This window comes from Lynx canadensis, chromosome A2, assembly GCF_007474595.2.
Source record: "Lynx canadensis isolate LIC74 chromosome A2, mLynCan4.pri.v2, whole genome shotgun sequence".
Lineage (NCBI taxonomy): Eukaryota > Metazoa > Chordata > Mammalia > Carnivora > Felidae > Lynx > Lynx canadensis.
This window is the reverse complement of record NC_044304.2, coordinates 143,900,749-143,916,615: the sequence shown is the minus strand read 5'-3', so window position 1 is coordinate 143,916,615 and position 15,867 is coordinate 143,900,749. Positions and strand designations below refer to the sequence as shown.

Genomic DNA, 15,867 nt, shown 5'->3' with positions numbered 1-15,867 from the left:
GTACTTGTGGATACATAACAGTATGCATTTATCACATACTATAGGACTTTCTAGCACAAAGAGTGATCCTTAATGTATGCAAACTTTTAAAAAATGATGTAGAAGTCAGGGGCTCCTAAGACGAAATCCGGAATGTGACAAAATAATCTAACTGTATTGCAAATGTGTGGAACAGCTTCAGTGAAGGGAGTGGGGGAAAAGGTGCTGATTTAAGTATCTTTGGAAATGAGTGGAGTCTGTAAGATGAACAGAAAGTAAGTTGTACATCAATATTATGCAAGAGTTCGCAGAAACTAGGAGGGGAGGATCCATGTAATAATGGATCAGAGCTGGAGACATCACATTTAGTTAAACGCGTGTAGTTTAATATAGCTTCAAATGGTTACAAATAGAACTATTTATAGACATGTCTATAGACACTGGTTAGTCCACGCACATCTATTTCTCTGCTCTGTCACCTGAGAGAACCTCGAAACACTGACACCCCAATAGCAGCAAACGTTATCTACTACCAGATCTTTATTTCTCATACCATTCTTCAACAAAAGGTGCCAGGATTCCTGGAGAAATGGCTGAGTCTAGCCCTGGGGCAGGAAATATACAAGATAAGCCTGGAGCCTCTTCCAGCGCCAAAAAGTAAGGAAACACACACACAGGCTCGAGGTAAAAACCAAACTCCACAATAATGGGGCTATGCCAAAGGGATACAGGGGTCAAACTGAAAGAGCTCCTAATGGCCAAAGTTGGAACAATTTGAGCAACAAAATAAAGTAGTACGCTGGATTATAATGCAAAGAATGAAATAATTATCCACAAATCCATGTTGATATAAAGAAATTATTGGGGCGCCTGGGTGGCTCAGTCGGTTGAGCGTCCGACTTCAGCCAGGTCACGATCTCGCGGTCCGTGAGTTCGAGCCCCACGTCGGGCTCTGGGCTGATGGCTCAGAGCCTGGAGCCTGCTTCCGATTCTGTGTCTCCCTCTCTCTCTGCCCCTCCCCCATTCATGCTCTATCTCTCTCTGTCTCAAAAATAAATAAATGTTAAAAAAAATTAAAAAAAAAAGAAATTATTGAATAAATAAATGAGAGGGAAGAGAGAAATCTCCTGGGCAGCAGAAGTCCCAACGATTTATGTAGATACTCCACCCTTGAGCTGAAAACATAACTCCCCCCTCAAGTGTGAGGACTTTCTTCAGAAAAGCACTGTACGGAAAGGAGACACATGAGTAACTTCAGTGGAGACACCTGACAAACGTTACCTCAGCCAGGTGATCAAGGTCAACATCAACAGAGAGCCATCATTTGACAGCATGTACCCTTTTTAAAAAAAAATTTTAAATTTATTTATTTTTGAGAGGGGGGAGAGACAGAGCACAAGCAGGGGAGGGGGAGGAGGGGGAGGGGGGAGGGGCAGAGAGAGGAAGACACAGAATCTGAAGCAGGCTCCAGGCTCTGAGCTGTCAGTACAGAGCCCGACGCGGGGCTTGAACCCACAAACTGCAAGATCATGACCTGAGCCAAAGTCGGAAGCTTAACCGACTGAGCCACCCGGGAGCCCCTGACAACATGTACCCTTACCATAATGTGATGAGAATGGCACTTACCTTTTTTGGTCTTCCTCAAAACTCATAAGCCCAGTGTAACCATTAGGAAAACATTAGGGACTCCTGGGTAGTCCAGTTCAGCTCAGGTCATGATCCCAGAGTCCTGGGGTGGAGCCCGCAACAGCCTCTGTGCTGAACAAAGAGGCTGCTTGGGAATTTCGAGTGCGCGTGCGGGCTCTCTCTCTCTCTCCCTCTGCCCTTCTGCCTCTTTCCCCTCTCCCCAACTTGCACACACCCATGTGCACACCCCCTCTCTCTCTCAAAAAAAAAAAAGAAAAAGAAATCAGACAAATCCCAATGGAAGGAAGTTCTACAAAATTTTCAAAGTTACCAAAAACAAGAAAAGGAACAGAAATTGTCACAGCCAAGAGAAGCCCAAGGATACATGGCAGGTAAATGTAAAGTGGGGTCCTGGATGGCTCCCGGAAAGGGGAAAACCTGAGGAAATCTGAATACAGAATAGGTTTTAGCTAAAAATAACATATCAATGTTGGTTTATTAATTACCACAAATATACAATATTAATGTAAGATATTAATAATCAGGGAACCTGGGTGTGAGGTATATGAGGACTCTCTGTATTATCTTTGAAAGCTCTCTGTAAATCTAGGACTGCTCTAAAAACATAAAGGTTATCAAGTGTACTTAAAACCCTGGACTGCTATTCTGCCTTCCCAAATCCCCTAACCCTTGCAATCTGGGGGGGGGGGGGGGGGAGGAGGGAAGCTTTGGGGAGCATGGAGCTGCCGGTCTCCTGGAAACAGACTGGATTTCAGGTTACTGGGTGGGTGTGAAGGCCCAGCCCGAGCGCAGCGCCTTCCCCAGGGATGGTGCCCTTCCCCACCGGCAGGGCTGATGCGCATGCGGACCCGAGCACGCACTCCACAGGCTGCGCGCAGAGCATTGTCTGACCGCCCCGGTCGGCTGGGGTCTGAGGCGCGCGCAGTGCTGGTCCCGGTGGCTCTGGGCTGGGCTCTTCCTCGCCTGCCCTTCACGTCCCCGTGGGTTTCCTTGCCTGGCCTCCCTGGGCACTTGGTTCTAACGTTTGAACTCTCCGGCTCTCTCCAGGGGAGTGCAGATTCCCCACCCTACCCAGCGAAGCCCAGTCCTGAGAGAAACATGGAAACATGGGGAAGGGTTGAGCTCAGAAGCTAGGGGCTTATGGTAAAAAGGAGGTTGGGCCAGGGGGGCATTTTCTGTGCCCCAGTTCAAAGCCACAGTCGGGAGGACGGGCTCTTTCACAGGCGCATTGGGAGGGAGGGAGGGAGGGAGCCAGATAGTCAGCGTTCTAGAAACTGAGCGAAAAAGAGCAGGGTCTGGGTGGGGAGAGCAGGATGACTACATCAAGTTTTGAGGGTGAGGAGGGGTTGCAAATTCAATGTCAAGCCTAGGAATATCCAGAGCACTTGAAGATTCCCCATGTTTTTGTAGCAAGGAAACTAGTGACCTTAAACCAGGAGGCAAGCGCTGCCAGAGAGGGATTTTGGAGAGGTGGCGGTTAACAGTGCGCTCTGGAAAGCTGAGGGTTGGTATGAGATGGTGCTTGCTGGAGAGAGGGAAGATGCGAGACAGAACCCCACAGCCTACTAACAGATGCCACAGAGAGGGGTGGAAACAGCCTGGAATCGGTGTCACCTCCCCCCGTGAGTGCCAGAAACCCCCGGTGAGGCGTCAGACCAAAGCCGCCCGCCCGCCCCGGACTCCGCACCGGCTGCGCCCTGCCCTCTCCAGCTTTACGCACGAGCCTGTCTTGTCTTCTGGCCCCTCGAGGAGGGCAGGGGACTTCCTGCCACCTCTCCTGAGGACAGATCTTTTCCCACAGCCACTGGGCTTTATACTCAGAGGTCCTGAGGGCAGAAGAAGCCAGCAGTTGGGGCTCTGCATCAGGGTGAGGGACAGGCTGGAATGGCCACGGGTGGCCTGGAGAGGGGCGCACAGCCTGGCTGGCGGGTGGCAAGACCTCTGAGTTAATGTATAATTTCGAGCAGATGGCGGGGGCTGGTAGCAGCCTGGGCCTAGCTAATGAGGGACAATTAGCCCCAAACCTGGTGGGGGAGGTTGAGAGAGTCAGACTGTGAGGGCAGATATTTGCTCCTCAAACAGTCTGGTGCGCTGGGCAGAGGGCTGAGTGGCTGAGCCTTTGGGCAGGCTAGGCCCCCCTGCCAGGGCCCTTCCTCTCTTTTCCCTCCCCTCATCATCTCTGGGTCGAAAGACTCTGTTTGTTCAGACCCAAGAGCGTGTTGTAAAGGTGGGGGGGGGGGGGGGGGTAGTTTATGGGGGAAATCGCTGCCACCACCATCTGCCAGGGCTTGTCCCTTCTCCCCCTGATACCCCTATCTCCACCCTCATGCAGCTGTCTATGAGAATAGCGGGTCAGGACCTGGAGACTTGCGCCCCCAGATCAGGGGCAGATGTGGGGGGAAGGGATGAGGCAGAAAAGGAGGACTAAGGGCAGGACTTCCATGGGACCCTCTCTCACCCAGGCATGGCTGAGTAGAGTGAGCAGCCGACCCAGCTGCCCAGAGATTGAATGGGCTCTATGGGCACTAGAGTATGTGCTGTCCTACCCACGTTGCAAAAGTCACGTGCTACAGTCTCCCCCCGTGGCCAGGGGCTCTAGGCCAGCCTGAGGGTGCTGAAGGAGGCTGGAAGAGGAGGGGAGTACAAATGGGGGTAAGACAGAAAATCCATTTCTGTGACACATTTGGCCCTGTTTTGAGAACAAGTGTTCTCAATCCTAGGATCAAGCTGAATGTACAACAACCCACCCCATTCCTCCCCAAAACCAGAGCACTGGCCAGCGAAATCCATTCTTCCACCCTCTGGGGCTACTCTTATTGCCCTACACCCTACTTACTTTCAGCCTGACTTCTGAGAGGGTTTCACAGAATCCAAGGTATGGAATGGACCCAAAGGACTTCCCATGTTGATTCCTTCATGAAGGATCTGCCCAAAACTATGGTGGCCATGAAGCTTCCATTGCTAGGGCTGTGTTTCTTTCACCTGCAGCATCCCACTCCAGAAGAACCACCTAGCCAACTACTGGTTTCCCCCACCCCAACAATGATCCAGATAACCTTTGGTGTCCTCTGTGGCAACAGGAGTGTCATTTATAACATAGAGTTTAATAGCACCAAATCCCTAGTAGAATGGAGCCTGCTGACATCTAGAGATGGAGAGAATAAAAACCAAGCTGCATTCCTCCTCATAAACACCCCACTTGCATCCTAACTACCCTTAGAGGCTCATTACCATCACCACTGTTGCCAGGGTTCTAGAGTCGAGGGTCCCCCTATTTCTAGGCAAAAATTCACCCTTGGTGTCACCTCAGTCAAGGAGCCAATTGGAGCATTGGTGAAGATGCTCTGTGGAGAGAGCTGGTGCTGTGTGACACGTGCTTTTCTACATGTACCATCGTTCTCTCAGAGAGTTAGAGGTCAACTTGGCCAGTATTCGGTATCAGTCTATATACCCATTTATCTTTGCTAGTAATACACACAAGACCCAGGAGTTGATCCCAGACCCCTGGCGTGTGCATTCTGGCTGGGAAGCTGTCTGTGGTTCTGGAAGTCACCCTTGGGCTTCTGTGCACTCCAAGCCTTGAGGATATAGTCTGAAATTCCCCCATCTCCATATTCTCCATTCCTTTCAGGAGTACTGGCCCCTGAGTGGGTGCACTCTGGGTCCAGGGGGGCCTGCACGGAAGATGGCTCTGTCCCTGCTTTATGGTGGCAGGTAGACACAAGGTGGGCTCTGAGGACTTCCCATGGAAGGACAGAATGGGTCAGTGGCTGTGGTTTGCTCTGCCTCGGGGCCGGTGTCTGTCAGCCCCATGCACACCTCCCTCCTCCTCTCTCCTCTGCTCATGGCCTGTGACATCACTGGCTGCTCCCAGAAGGCCGCCCTCTGTTCCTGAGCACGGGCTCTCTGTAGCTCTGGACCCCCTGGCAGGACTGAAGCAGGAGCAGAGTGGAGGCTGTTACTAGGACCAGACCACCATCACCCCTGGAACCTGCAGGGGTCTCAGGAGCCCAGCACAGGAGACTGAGACCCTCCCACTGAAGCACCCACCTCATTGCCTCCACACAGGTAGCTCACCTACAGGCTCATTGTCTGCTCTGCCTCCCATGCTGTCTCCATGTCTTTGTGTGACCAAGCCAACTTCTCTCCCCTTCTGTCTTTGCAGCCTGGCGCCTTCCTGCCTCTCCAACTCCTACCCTGCTTTTCCAACTTGTGAGCACCAGTTCTTTTCCCAGACAAGTTATTATGAGTGCTGGGAAGGAGTGGGTGGCTGTTGGGAAAGGTTGGATGTGGATTTAAGTTTGGATGTGGAACCTGAGTCCCCACTCCTCCTCTGAGCTCTGGTCACTTAGAGGGCACACAGTCATTTCAAAGGCTTGGCTGGTATCCTGAGCTCCCATATCCCACTGCCCCGACAGAGCCCTTTGCATTCTTGACTCTCCTCTCTCCATTGCTTAGCTGGCAATCGCACCTATGGGAAGCAGGGTTGGGGGCAGAGAAAGAGCCCCACGATGAGGAGTTGGAAATGTTGTCTTCTGGTGAGGGACTGGCTTCTAACTAACCCTCCTTGAGTTTTGTTCCCTGGGTGGTCCCTGATTTGTGGGAATGCCGATCCGTGCCTCGGCTTTCTTTTTGGAAAGATCTCTGCCTTCTTTCCTGACTTTCTGGAAAGATGAGAGCTCAAAGGGGAATGTGTCTCTACCTGTCCGGCGAGGAGTGAGTAAAAGCCAATTCAGCCACCGAGTTGAAAAGCGGCTCCGGATGCCATAATCTGTGAGTTCCCTGTTTCCCCCCTGCGCTTCTCTCCTCTTCCCGGCTGCACTGTAATCTCTTGGAGGGAAAAACCCTTGTTCCTTTCTTTTCACTCCCTTCATCCTGAACAACCAGCAATGTGCTGATGGTTAATACTTTATTCAGCAAATAATTGCAGATTAGTTAACTGAGCCAAGATGGCATAGTTATTACAGGAAAGTTCTATGCACAAGCTATTTCCTGGGGTGACCTCTAGCCCTGCCAGGGTTCCAGGCATGAAAAGAGGTGGTTTCAACTCCTGTTACTTGCTGATGAAAGCAAGAGAGACAAAGCGTCCCTTGCTGCTCAGAGACTCTCCTGTGCTCACAATGTATTGTGTCACCATGCAGCTCTCTCCTATTCCTCGCTCTCTGCCTTCAACATGCTTTCCATAAGTGTTAGTTCAACGAGTGAGTGTCTGATCCCAAGGAATTGGTCTCTGAGAGTGAAGCTCCTTCTCTGTGAGATCTAGAACTCTCCAGAGTTAATAAGAACAACAACCCCAGCAGGTTAGAAGATGCCAGGAGATGTGTCTTCTGACAGAAGCCAGGAATTCATGCTTGTTCGTCAATACTTCCAGTGGGTGGAACCAGAACCTCGATTCCCCGGGGCGGGGGGGGGGGGGGAGGACGGAGCCCCTGTGTTTCCCCAGAGGTCCCTGGAGAGTACAAAAAGAGTCAGGAGCAAGACCTCCCAGGGGAAGTTTTCTGAGGAAAGCTTTCTGGTTGGTGGTTTGGAGAAACTAACCTTAATAGCTTCCTGATAGTGAAGGCAGAGTCTTGAACCTGGTCTCTAACCTCAGACCAAGGCAATTGAGATCTTTGGTCACTGATTGCCCTCTTCTGGCTAGGCAGAATATTCTAAGGTTTGGGTTTTGACCCTATTGAGACTGAACTTAGGAGGCCAAAGTGCTGAGAAGGCTTTTGAGGGATCAGAGACAACAGGTGTCCGTTTGCAAAAGGGAAAGGCATGAGCGTGTGGGAGCATAATCCTTTTCCACCTCCCTGAATTCTTATAATGAATGTGTGAGAAGTGAGAACCCTCTTACCCTCCAGGCCCTTATCAGGTCATCCAGAAAGATCCAGTCCTCTGCTGGCCCTGTGATGTATTAGTTCATCACAGAAGGGCATAAGTAAAGAGAATTTGGATTTTCTCAGCCAACCTTCTGGCAAATTTTAGAAACATGGCCCTCTATCACAAAACACTACAACCCAAGACGGTTCTGAGCAAGAGATTTCACCCAAATAACCTCAATCATTGTAGACCGAGCTCCAAGACCAAAGAAGGAGCTCCCAGGAGGAACCCCTCTCCCCAATCTTCCCAGTTCCTGCCCTTCTGTGAGAAGTGTCAGCCTGGAACATGCCACAGGATGGTAAGACACCTGGGAGAAGTGGGAAGAACAGGTTGGTGCAAGGAGGGAAGGTATATCTCAGGGCCCTGCTTTCATCCACATGGTTTCCATGCCCTTGGCCAGTGTTCTGGGGGAGTTTGGTTCAGTCACTCCCTCTCTGCTCCACCCTGCTTCCCTTAGATCAGTGGGGTCAGTGCAAATGGCCCCAAAGCAAAGACTCAACTATGAGCCACCTCCCAAAGAAAGTGAGAGCCGGGGGACCCTGGGAGCAGAAGGGGAGCAGTCCCCTGGGGAGAGGACTTTCTGTGTGGTGGGAAACCAGACTTGAGGGGCCTGAGTAACCCTCCCCAAGAGGGTCCTCCTTGCCACAGGTGGGCCGGGGAGAGGGGAGATGTGTGGATGCCTCCTTCTCATGTCCAGGGACCAGCAGTGTGAATCAGCTGGGGGGGCTTTTTGTGAACGGCCGGCCCCTGCCCCTGGACACCCGGCAGCAGATTGTTCGGCTGGCAGTCAGCGGGATGCGGCCCTGCGACATCTCACGGAGCCTTAAGGTAGTATGCTTTACCAGGTGATGGGGACAAGAAGCAGGAACAAAGCACCCTCTTAAGGCAAGTCTGAGGCTGTTGCAGACTCTGAGGGCTTTTGAGGCTTGGGCTGCTTTCTAGAAGACCCTCTTGGGGCCTGGGATGGGGAGCTTCAGGCTCCCAAAGGTGAGGCTGAATTCTTAACTCTGCAGCCTGGTCCAGTAAGTCTCACTTTGCCTTGGAGCCTCCTGCTGCCCTAGGGACACTCACCCTCTGCCCATCATGCCTTACCTGTCCTTGCTTCTTATCTGACCCAGGTATCTAATGGCTGTGTGAGCAAGATCCTAGCGCGTTACTACCGCACAGGTGTCTTGGAGCCCAAGGGGATTGGGGGAAGCAAACCCCGACTGGCCACACCCCCTGTGGTGGCTCGAATTGCCCAGCTGAAGGGTGAGCGCCCTGCCCTCTTTGCCTGGGAGATCCAACGCCAGCTCTGTGCTGAAGGGCTTTGCACCCAGGACAAGACTCCCAGTGTAAGTGCCCTCCCCTCCCTGCACCAAGTCTGGTGAACAGGCCGTCTGGGAAGAAGATCCCTTCTTACTTGGCAATGAGGCCATTCCAGCCTGGCAGGGCAGGGTTGCTGGGCCCCCTTCTGTAAAGTGGGAGTGGCGAGATAGGAGAGAAGAAAGGAGGCTTCCCTGGGAAAGATGTGTGGGCCAGGACGGAGGAGAGAAAGGCTACTGGGGAAACATCCTCAGGATATAACCCTGGGTCTGTGCACCACCTCCCCTCTCAACACCCTGACACCCCCAGGTCTCTTCCATCAACCGAGTCCTGCGGGCACTACAGGAGGACCGCCGACTGCCCTGGGCACAGCTCAGGTCACCAGGTGGGTCTTGGAGCTGCAAACGTAAGCATTTTACAGGGATGATCAGAGCAAACATAAGCATCTTACAGTTAGCAAAGCCCTTTCTTGGATCACCCTCACTGACAACAAGACAATAAGGAGGGCCTGGCAAGGAGTATTGCTCTCTCCTGGCAGAAAAGAACTGAAGCTTAGAGAAGAGAAATGGCTTACCCAAGGTTACCAGCTAGTTGTTGGCAGGTCCTGTGACAGAACTCAGGTCCTCTGGCCCCTAGGTTCACAGGATCTGCCAAGGAAGAGGCAGGGCTGGACCTCCCACACCCTCCCTATGCCTCATGCACAGCCTCTCAGAGTATTCTTCACATTCTGTGGAATCATGCAAACCTGGGCCAACCTTGCTGCTGTTTCCCCAAACACGAAGCATGCACTCAACCATGGCATTGGGAGTGCCTCCCACTAAGTGCTCCTTTAGTAACCTCCAAGAAACTGTGAATGCCCTACGAGCATGGCTCTGCTCTTATATCCATGTTGTCCCTTATCCATAGCCCCAGGGCCTTGGGAACCCCATCTGATGAGAAGAAACATCACAAACCGCTACAAGCCACTGTCCCCCTTTACAGATGTTTCGACTCCAGTTCCTCACACTCCCCGCAGTGGCTGTGAGGTTCCTCGGGGTCCGCACCCAGGGACTGGCCACCGGAATCGGACCATCTTCTCCCCAGGCCAAGCCAAGGCTCTGGAGAAAGGTGCCAGGGCTGGGGCAGACAGCAGGTGAAAGGGTGCTTGGTGTGACACAGGCAACGGCCCTGTGGCCTGTGGGCAAAGGCTGAGAAGCGGAGGCTGTGGGTGGCCCTACCTTAAGGAGGAAGGTAGTTTAGGGTCATAGCAGGTGGGAATGGGGCCTGAGGGGGAGATCCATGCCTTGCTCCTCCCCCTGTGACCTTACTACTTGAGCCTCGATCTCTGCAGAGTTCCAGCGTGGGCAGTATCCTGATTCGGTGGCCCGTGGAAAGCTGGCCGCTGCCACCTCTCTGCCTGAGGACACGGTGAGGGTGAGTGAACTCTGCCACACAAGGTGCACAAAACGCAAGAACAAAGACTCTGTGCTGAGGTGGTTTTGGGTTCCGGTGAGGGGCAGATGGCGGGGAAAAGGTGGAAAGAGATTCGTTTGTAGAAAAAAGTCAGACACAAGACCCTCCTTGTTCTCCTTCTGCCGATTCCTCTCTTCTCTTCCCCACTCCAAGCCTTTGAAGTGAGGAGGGGGACAGAGAACAAAGGCCAGAGCAGGGAGAAGGGACATCAGGTCTGAGGAAGGGTCTGTGCTCTGGGTCCAGACCAGAAACATGTGATGAGAGCAGTAGGTGCCAGGTAGCGAAGGGCACAGCCAGCTACACCGTTCTGCTCTCCTTCAGGTCTGGTTTTCCAACCGAAGAGCCAAATGGCGCCGACAAGAGAAGCTCAAGTGGGAAATGCAGATTCCAGGTAATTTTCCTGCACATCCATCCTTCCATCCACTCATCTACCCACCCATCCTTCCATGCATCCATGCGTGCATGGATCTATCCATGCATCCATCCACTCACCTATCCATCTATCCACCCACCCACCTGTCTGTCCCTCCACTATCCATCCATCCATCCATCCATCCATCCACTAAACATTTACTTGGCATCTTCCATGTGCCAGATTCTGTGTTAGATGCTCAGCATTCAGAGTCTCTGCTCTTTAGGTCTGCACTGCCCCGTTTACCATCCCTGACATTTAATCCTTCTTCCCCAGTCTCCCAAGGGCCTGCCTTGGGGAGGAAGGCAGTTTAGGGTTATAGCATCCATTTCCTCCCATCCCTGCCAGAAGTTGCCATCTTTCTTAGAACCTCCCCGCTACTCCCCGCTCCCCAAATATATTCCTCCTTCTGAGTGGATCTACTCTCACCTTGTAGGTGCTTCCCATGTACCAACTGTGCCCAATGCCTCCCCTGGGATCATCTCTGCACAGGTATCCAGGAAGAGAGGGGAGTTTGTGAACTGGGAAGACAAGGGCTCACTGCTTCTCCCAATTCCTGACTGCTCCTGGTTCCTACAATTCACATTTCAGAAAGCACCATGCTCACAGTCTACTATGTGAATGGTGCCCTCTAGAGTTGTGCAGGAGACAGTTGGAGGCATGGGGGCAGCCTTGGGGCCCCAGTTCTGCTAAATAGGAGGCATCACTGACAACTGAGGGTCTCCTCTTACTTTTCGTGGCAGCCCCCTGGGAGTGTGTCTTCAGCAGTCCTGCCTGCCCTGGAATCCTTGGGTCCCTCCTGCTATCAGCTGTGCTGGGGGACAGCACCGGACAGGTGTCTGAGTGACAACCCACCCCAAGCCTCTCTCAAGCCCTGCTGGGGTAAGAATCCACAGGCCAGGCCTCACTCCTGCAGGGTGTGGGGAAGGCTTACTCCTTGACCCGCAAGAGGGCATGGATCTCCAGTTGGGGTCACCAAGGGAACATTGATACAGCTTTTTTCATTCCTTCCATGGCCTACAAAGTTGGATGCTAACACCCGCTGAGTCTATATTTCCACTGACAGATGTAGAAGGAAAAGGGGGTTGGATTGGGATGTGAGTGTATATATCCAGGGTAGAGAACTGATATCTGTCCCTCTCCCCACCAGTGACTTTGAGGGGTGGGGTGACAGCAACAAACCCAAACTCACCCTCCCTTTGTCTCTGCAGGCCACCTGCCTCCTGCAGCTGAGCTCCCTGGATTCAGTAGTGCTTTGCCATCCTTACCCTTCCTTCCACTGCCTCCGTGGCCAGTGTTGGTGCCCCTGCGGCCTTGCTCTGGTCCAGCTCCCCACCCCTGCAAGGCCTGGAATGAGGGAGGAGGGCCAGAGTGGAAAGGAGATGGGGTGGGGAGGATCTAATATCATCCTGCCCAAGCAGATTACTGGTTCCTCTTCCTTTCTGTGACTCTTTCTCCTCATCTGTGGACCCGGTCTGGTCCTGTCTCGCTGCCCCTTCTATGCGGCACCTGTTTGGAGGGGCTGGGAAAGCCATGCCCACTCATGCTGGCCTTAAATGGCCTCTAGTTGGCAGGAATAAAAGCATTTTTTAAATTAGCAGTACTTCCTGTTTGTGTTTTTCCCATGAACATTCATACTCCCACCCCTACTTTTAACAATGATATAATTTGCTCTATATCTAGCTAGCTAGCTAGCTAGCTGTCTTTTATCTTCCTATCTTCCAATCTATCTGTATGATCTCTTTATGTATGTAACTATGTATGTATCTAGCTGCCATCTATTTAATTTATCTATATGTTTATGGAACTATCTACCCAATCTGTCTAATCTATATATTCATCTACCTGGGTGTATATCTACATATGTATGTAGATATGTATCTATATTAGTGTGGACACTCAGGCACTCATATTGTGCCCACACACACACTGATAGTACATCATGGCATGTCACTTTTAAGTCCCAACAGGTATCTCCAAAAATAAGGGACTTTTACATAACTACAATATACAGTAATTCCTTAATCTAAGGAAATAGACATTACTTCCTTAATTGCATGTGTATTTTTTTGCAAAGCAGCAGAGTGGAAATGCCATCTTTCATACTCTATCCCTTTATACACACCCCTGGGGCATGTTTGCTTGCAACTTCTTGGCAGTAAGTTTCACATCTTCTCAGTTTTGTCTCTCTGCAAAAAAAAAAAAAAAAAAAATCTGGCTCCCCCTGGGAAGCCTTGGTATGTAGAGAAAGAGGGGGAATATGGGGAGAATGGGGTGAAGAATGGGATATTTTGAAGAATAATATCCAAATTCTTTCCCTTTTGAAGAGCAGGGGCATGGACTGATAATGGCTGATGGCACAAAGCGGGATAAAAAGAGTGGGGGCACGTTTGTTTTCTCTCATCTGGGAGTGCTACTCATCCAGAAGCTATCTTCATCAAACACTCTAGAGCTGTGCTCTGCAATAAGTAGCCACCAACCACATGTGGCTATTGTAATGTGACTAAAATTAAGTAAAATGCTGGGGCACCTGGGTGGCTCAGTCGGTTAAGCAACTGACTTTGGCTCAGGCCATGATCTCATGGGTCACTAATCTGAAGCCCTGGGTTGGGCTCTGTGCTGACAGCTGAGAGCCTGCAGCCTGCTTCAGATTCTGTGTCTCCCTCTCTCTCTCTGCCTCTCCCCCGCTCGCTCTCTTTCTCTCTCTCTCTCAAAAACAAAACATTTCAAAAATTTGTGTAAAATGAACACCCCAACTCCTCATTCCCACTAGCTACATATCAAATGCCCAAAGGTCACATGTGTCCCCTGGCTGCCGTATCAGACAGTAAACATTACAGAACATTTCCATCAGCACAAAACGTTCTATGGGACAGCACAGCTCTAGAATGAAATTCCAAGGGGGACGGAGCCTACCCTGCCTCTGCCCTGCTGACAGACGGCCTAGGTAAATGGGTAAGGTTTTGTGGGAAGACAATCTGCACGGCACAGTCTGCGAACAAGCCATTCATTCAACTACAGGACTCATGTCAGCAATGGAGGGAGCTGTCAGCTGAGGCCCCATGGCCAAGCACGATCAAGCGGAGGATGGATGGCCACCTGGGGGAATGGGGCCCAAGAGACTATGAGTGGGGGGTGTGTGTGCCTCCATGCACACGCATACCCATGCATCTGAGTTTGTACATGCGTTTATGGAACGATGAGGAAGAGATCCTGCCTTAAATGACCCCCAAGGTCCTATCTCTCTGAAGAGTGTATTCCACTCCATATCTTTGGCCTGTTCTTAAAGTTCTCTGGGAAAGAAATGCCCTAGTCTCTAGCGTTCTCAAGCTTCACTTATTATATTAAAATTTTTACAAAATTCTTTTATATCTCTTGAGGAGAAACATACTTACGAAAACCTGAGGTCATTTTCCTCTGTGCAGATGGAACCTCTCTCATGTGGTTTTAGCTTCTTTTCTCAACAGATTTAAAAACCAGGCACTCATTATAGTGTGGTGCAATTTCCCACACCACACACCACACACAGTGGGTCAGGCATCACTGTTGGTGTGTGAGAACATTTTAGGAGGCATGTAGACACTGCTTTAAATAAGGGTGAGTCAGATGGGGCGCCTGGGTGGCTCAGTCGGTTGGGCGTCCGACTTCAGCTCAGGTCACGATCTCGTGGTCTGTGAGTTCGAGCCCAGTGTCGGGCTCTGGGCTGACAGCTCGGAGCCTGGAGCCTGCTTCCGATTCTGTGTCTCCCTCTCTCTCTGCCCCTCCCCTGTTCATGCTCTGTCTCTGTCTGTCTCAAAAATAAATAAACGTTAAAAAAATTTAAATAATGGTGAGTCAGAAATGAGAAAATTATTCACCTTTCCACTCCCTTTCAATTCAATTTGATTGCATCAAACAGAAGCTTTCATTTTGGTCCTAGTATTTAGTGCCTCTATAACAGTTATTAATCTTTTTGTTTTTAATGTTTATTTATCTTTGAGAGAGCGAGAGAGACAGAGCATGAGCAGGGGAGGAGCAGAGAGAGAGGGAGACACAGAATCTGAAACAGGTTCCAGGCTCTGAGCTGTCAGCACAGAGCCCGTGAGATCATGACCTGGGCCAAAGCCGGATGCTCAACTGACTGAACCACCCAGGAGCCCTGCCCACCCCCACCCCCTTTTTGTTTTAACAGAGGGAAAGGGAAACACAGGTTCTGAGCCTTGGACAGGGGAGGGAAATCTAATTAGGATTTGATAATCATTTTGTATTTATTTATTTATTTATTTATTTGTTTATTTATTTATTTGTATTTGTGAGAGAGAGAGAAAGAGAGAGCATGAGCAGGGGAGGGGCAGAGATAGGAGAGAGAGAGAGAGAGAGAGAGAGAGAGAGAGAGAGAATCCCAAGCAGGCTCTGTGCCCACAGCACAGAGCCCAATACAGGGTTTGATCTCACGAACTGTGAGACCATGACCTGAGCCAAAGTTAAGAGTCAGATGCTTAACTGACTGAGCCACTCAGGTGGCCCTGATTGTATTTATTTTTAAGGTCACTTTCTATTTATGGCAAGTGATTCTGGTCTTCCATTTTATGACAGTGATTAAACTATTCCTTTCTAAATAAAAGTACTTAAGAGTCTATGTCAATAAAGACATTGATAGAGCATATGGTAGGTAGATGAAGGCCAAAGTTATACAGACAGTACAAGAACGATGGTCATTTTGGAAACTCTGTTTTGATGGAAAGAGTAGTGGACATTACAGTCCATTCTAGTTGAGGAAATTGAGTCAGAAACCCCAGTCGTGGGACCTTGGGCAAATCACTTCAGCTCCCTGTAAAAGGTGGGCAGTGATGGGGAAAGTACCTGTCTTGCCCAACTGATGAGATCAAAGGTAATGATAAGGTGGGATAATTGGTAAACCTCCAGGGTGGTGCTGAGGGAGTGTGCTACACCAGCATAAGGTGTTATTACCATTGCCCTGTGCCCATAGGATTAGTAATCATTCTTTCAAAACCAAAAGGACAGCTAATCATATCTGGATTCTTAATCCTTCAGGGCAAAACTGGCTCCTTATGGAATCACTGGAAAAAGTCTAGCGATTCTGGTGGGAATGGGAAAGATCATTGTAAGAACTGGTTACCATTTGGTGCCGTCTCTTCTGGATAGAACTTGGAGTGGTCTGGGGCCTCAGTCTCCACCCATATCCAGACCCCTATTCTGTACTGAGT

General features: G+C 50.6%; 1 protein-coding gene across 1 annotated transcript; it reads left to right on the top strand.

Annotated features, from left to right (window-relative positions):
• Window positions 1-3,166: 3,166 nt before the first annotated feature.
• PAX4 (paired box 4) lies at window positions 3,167-12,108 on the top strand. The gene is given in 13 exon segments (XM_030297107.1): window positions 3,167-3,493; window positions 5,258-5,340; window positions 7,597-7,789; window positions 8,140-8,319; window positions 8,610-8,825; window positions 9,106-9,181; window positions 9,778-9,903; window positions 10,127-10,209; window positions 10,570-10,639; window positions 11,097-11,152; window positions 11,404-11,542; window positions 11,872-11,885; window positions 11,887-12,108. Coding segments are annotated over 13 exon segments (1,785 nt in total).
• Window positions 12,109-15,867: the final 3,759 nt, after the last annotated feature.